General features: G+C 37.3%; 1 protein-coding gene across 4 annotated transcripts; it reads right to left on the bottom strand.

The window, feature by feature from the left end:
- Window positions 1-3,186, bottom strand: LOC105164695 (glycosyltransferase BC10). Of its 4 annotated transcripts, XM_088882273.1 has the most exons (4): window positions 2,760-3,186; window positions 2,557-2,640; window positions 1,722-2,481; window positions 1-815 (listed from the first exon to the last, which is right to left on the bottom strand). In XM_088882273.1, exons 3-4 carry the CDS (start codon window positions 2,238-2,240, stop codon window positions 177-179), a joined length of 1,158 nt encoding a protein of 385 aa, XP_088738399.1. In that variant the 5' UTR covers window positions 2,241-2,481; window positions 2,557-2,640; window positions 2,760-3,186; the 3' UTR covers window positions 1-176. The 4 variants fall into 4 exon arrangements, with proteins under 4 accessions (XP_088738399.1, XP_011081714.1, XP_088738398.1 ...); XM_011083412.3 differs by having other exon boundaries at window positions 2,557-3,186; XM_088882272.1 differs by having other exon boundaries at window positions 1,722-2,640.
- Between the last annotated feature and the right edge of the window lie 768 nt (window positions 3,187-3,954).

The following is a 3,954-nucleotide window of genomic DNA, read 5'->3' as shown; positions in this document are numbered from 1 at the left end:
TCAGATCAAAACTGCTAAATCTACATGTAATTTTCACTAGTAAAGAATCAACTACAACAGTAAGCAGCTATTCCTAAGTGTTTCTCCATTCAACATTCTGATTCCAAATTTCAAGCTCTCGCTCCTATACATATAACCGTTTCCTTTATCACCATATATCATAGTAAGAATGTTGGCTAAAAACCTAAGAATTTTGGGGCTAACAAGAACAAAGCTTCCAAGGCACTTGGAGAGAACTTCCTTGCAAAAAGGTAACAAATGGAGGAAGGCTTATTGTTGTACAAGCAGCTACGACCGTCGAAGATTTTCTTAAAGAATTCTTCTGTAATGTCTGATCCACCAAAAGTTGCCGGATGAGCTCCGCCCCTCGACCAGTCCACCCAAGTTATGCTTCTGTTTGCCAACAGAGTTGCAGCTTGAATGGTCAGCATGGTAGGAAAATAGTGTTCATCCACATAACAAGCTGGTTTGCAGAACTCTGAAAATTTTGGGTAGAATTTTGTGTCTTCAACGATGTAGAGAGCGAGCTTTTTATTGATTTCAAACCACTGAGATCCCTTTCGCCAATCTGTGATGTTTACTTCTGGTAACATGTTGTCGTTGTAGCGTCCTCTCCCATACGGGCCAGGATCATCAAACGCACCGATGAAGCTATATTTGGAGCCCGTTATGTAGTTGTAGACCATGCTAAAATTGTAGAGGGGAATGCACGATTCAGATAGCAGGACAAACCATTCGTTGGATATGTCGAGTAAGGCATTAGCCAGGAGTCTTCTCTCAGCATCAACCATACTCATTTTTCCCCACTCAGAGACCTGTAGAGGATGAGAAACCAAAGAATTAATATAAATTAACTGAAGTCAAGAAGTGGCCTCCATAGAGTAATGAGCTCCAATTCTTAGTTATAGATGTAATGCCATTTTACCGAGTTTCTCCTGAGTCACATAGACAAGCATTGGCTATTTTTCCATATCCATATGCTCAGTAAAGGGTCAAACAAAACAACCACCTTTGGTTATTTGGACAGCCATATAAGTCAACTTTGAAATTCTCAAATACTACAAAGTGGCTGGTATTAAAACTGAATGTGCTCGTTTCCCACTTCATATGACAGATGTACCAGGATTGCAATTTCTTGCAGTGGTTTTAATAAGAGATCGTGTTCATTACATAATAAGGAAGTAAAAATCCAATCATTAGGTAGGAAAATACGATTGAAATATTATTAACCTATCTTCTCAAGAGCAAACTTCAGAGACAAGCAGGCAGCAAAGGACAAAGTCCAAGCCATCAACTTTCCTGGATAGTTAAGCAAGTATCAGACAAGAACTATCCAGCTTGTCAAATGAATATATGTAGTTTAACTGAGAGCATACTGAAATGAAGTAGCTGCCCTACTGGGCGAATGAAAGGAAACATGACAAAGAAGAATGAACCAAATACGTCCACTGAAATTGATTGTTAAGTGATGACAGAAAACCTCTCTGCACATGACTTTCATATGTCTAAGCAAGCAACACCATTAACCAAACAATCAGTGGAGTTGATACAAAAATTTAATCACCGAACAGATCAAGCGTGAAGTAAATCATTTGACTACTTGCAAAACGAAAACCAACAATATTTCCCGATAATTTTTTTTACTCTGCACAGAGCTTAAGCTTCATCCATAAAGTAAACAGATAAAGAACTTGTAGAGAATACAGTTTCAGAACACATACCTGACTAGGTATCTGTCTCTTGTAAAATACAGATGAAGATGGAAAATCAGCCTCAAACGAAGGCAATGAATGAATGTAGATTGAATACTGCCCCTCATGCCCCTTGAAAAACCTTTCCCAAAGAGGTGCCAACGGCAACTGTCCCTTAGTCAAGAACATGAATGCTATTTTCGGGACCCTCTGGAACGGATACTTTTTCACACGGGGCACAAAAGACGCCCTCCAAAACAACTCCTCGTCGCTCATTTTATGCATCAAATTCGTTGGGGGCTTGATCCATTGTTCTAAAGTTAATGCTTCATTGTTGCAGGGAAGTAAGGTAGGCCTCACAGAAGTTACTACACTATTAACTCCGAAGTACCTGATCATATAGATACTAACAACAGAGAAGGTAGAACATAAAACCAGAAAGAGTACAAGTAATTGGAGCAGCCTTTGGGGCAAAGCCCTAGTCTGCCCTGTCCTGCTCACCGCAACAGGATCTTTACCTTCTTCCATATGTCCAACCTTTAATTGCATCTACCAAACAATCCCTACCCTAAAACTTTTTCTTCTGGGGATCAAAATTTCCAGCATAAAACCCCTCCTGGGATCTCAACAGAAAACCCAACTTTCCACAACCAAATTCAATGTTCCCGATTTACATATAAATAAAACATATATGATCAAGATTTCTATCAACGCACCATCTGTATCTCAGCGAAAGAAAGCAACAACGCCCCTCTGCCAACAGACAACGATCGGAAAATTCCTGTCTCTTCTAAGAAATAAAAAACCCCATCAATATATTCATTCACAACTTACAGTGAAGAGAAGTAACGGAGCTTGATATTACCAAATGAAAACTACCAAACACTTGCACTTTCCCACACAGAGCAGCAGGGTAGATTATTGAGGGACTAGAAATGCAGATTTTACTCTGAGATTGAAAAGAAAGAAAGAAAACATAAAAAAAGCAAAATCGTAGATGTTCCAACTCAAAAAGCTAAAAGGGTAAGTTACAACAAATTGGGGTAAAAAAAAAAAAAAATGAGTCACCGTCAAGATTTCAACTTGGGAAAGTAACTACGCTTGCATCATCATAGCTAAAAGAGAGAGAAAGAAAAGATGATATATCACGGAATTGACATCGTTCAATACAAAATGACGCCATATACAGCATTTGATTGTACTATTAGAAAAGAAAAATTACACTCAAGCGAAAAAGGAAATGATAAAGATCAAAGTTGCAAAGAAAGAGAACTACACCCCAGTTCACTGAGAGTAGAAAAAAAATGTAGAGGGAGAGAGAGAGATTGAAATACAAAAATATATGTAAGGGGTGGCAAAAATCCAAGGAGACAGACGAAAAATGCTGTAAAGAATTCAGGAATGTGGTGTTTTTCTTAAGAATGCGTGTAAATCAGAATCACATGGTTAAGGAAGGAGGGAGGGGCCGTAGGGTGGAGGTGGCAGAAGACCGGTAGAGGGTGGGGGGGGGGGGGTTGGTGATTATGTTATGTTTGTTGGCGTTGCAACTTTGCCGGGTAATATTTATTGGTGTATAAATGGACAGGCTATCCTCTAGATGAGATTAGGATATTCATTATTAAGATCTCATTAATGCCATATTATGTACGCAATTAGATTGTAAATCCAAAATTTTGACTTATTTGAGATTTCATACACAAATTTGAGGTGATAAATTTACATTTATTGATATATTTGAATATTTATCTCACTTTATATGAATTATTATAATTTATTTTTTATCATAATGATAAATTGATGAATTCATAATTATTATAATTTATTATTTATTATTCTTAATATATTAATTGAATATACGTAATTCTTACGAAAAAAAAAAAAAAACACACCAATTTTTCAACACAAGATTGTGGATTTTCTACCATAATAACGCATTAGCCGTATTGGGAGATAATGGGACAAGGGATCCGCCAGAGCTACCAACGTGACAACGTAGTTATGGGTGATTAATTTCTTACTAAAACTGCTTTTTCTGTCCATTATAAAATTTAATTTCCTTGTATTGTGCAATTAATGTATCACATCAAGTTTGAAATTGGCGCAAGTGAGAAGAAGACATGTCTGTGTATATGATGTTGACTTGATATTTTCAATGGTACTGAAATTTAACCATGTTGATATGGGCTCAAATATATGTATATAGAGGTCACTAGATTGGGTCAATAACAGTCCTTCAGATGCCAAGCCCAAACGCCCATGAAGT

Source organism: Sesamum indicum, linkage group LG6 (genome assembly GCF_026168435.1).
Source record: "Sesamum indicum cultivar Baizhima isolate 11 linkage group LG6, ASM2616843v1, whole genome shotgun sequence".
In the NCBI taxonomy this organism is placed as follows: domain Eukaryota; kingdom Viridiplantae; phylum Streptophyta; class Magnoliopsida; order Lamiales; family Pedaliaceae; genus Sesamum; species Sesamum indicum.
This window is presented reverse-complemented; position numbering and strand designations above follow the sequence as displayed.

Coding starts and splice junctions, on each gene's coding strand:
- LOC105164695 (XM_011083411.3), bottom strand. CDS start 2,240: ATGCAATTAAAGGTTGGACATATGGAAGAAGGTAAAGATCCTGTTGCG. Junction 816..1,721: donor AGAGACAGATACCTAGTCAG/GTATGTGTTCTG, acceptor CATCCTCTACAG/GTCTCTGAGTGGGGAAAAAT.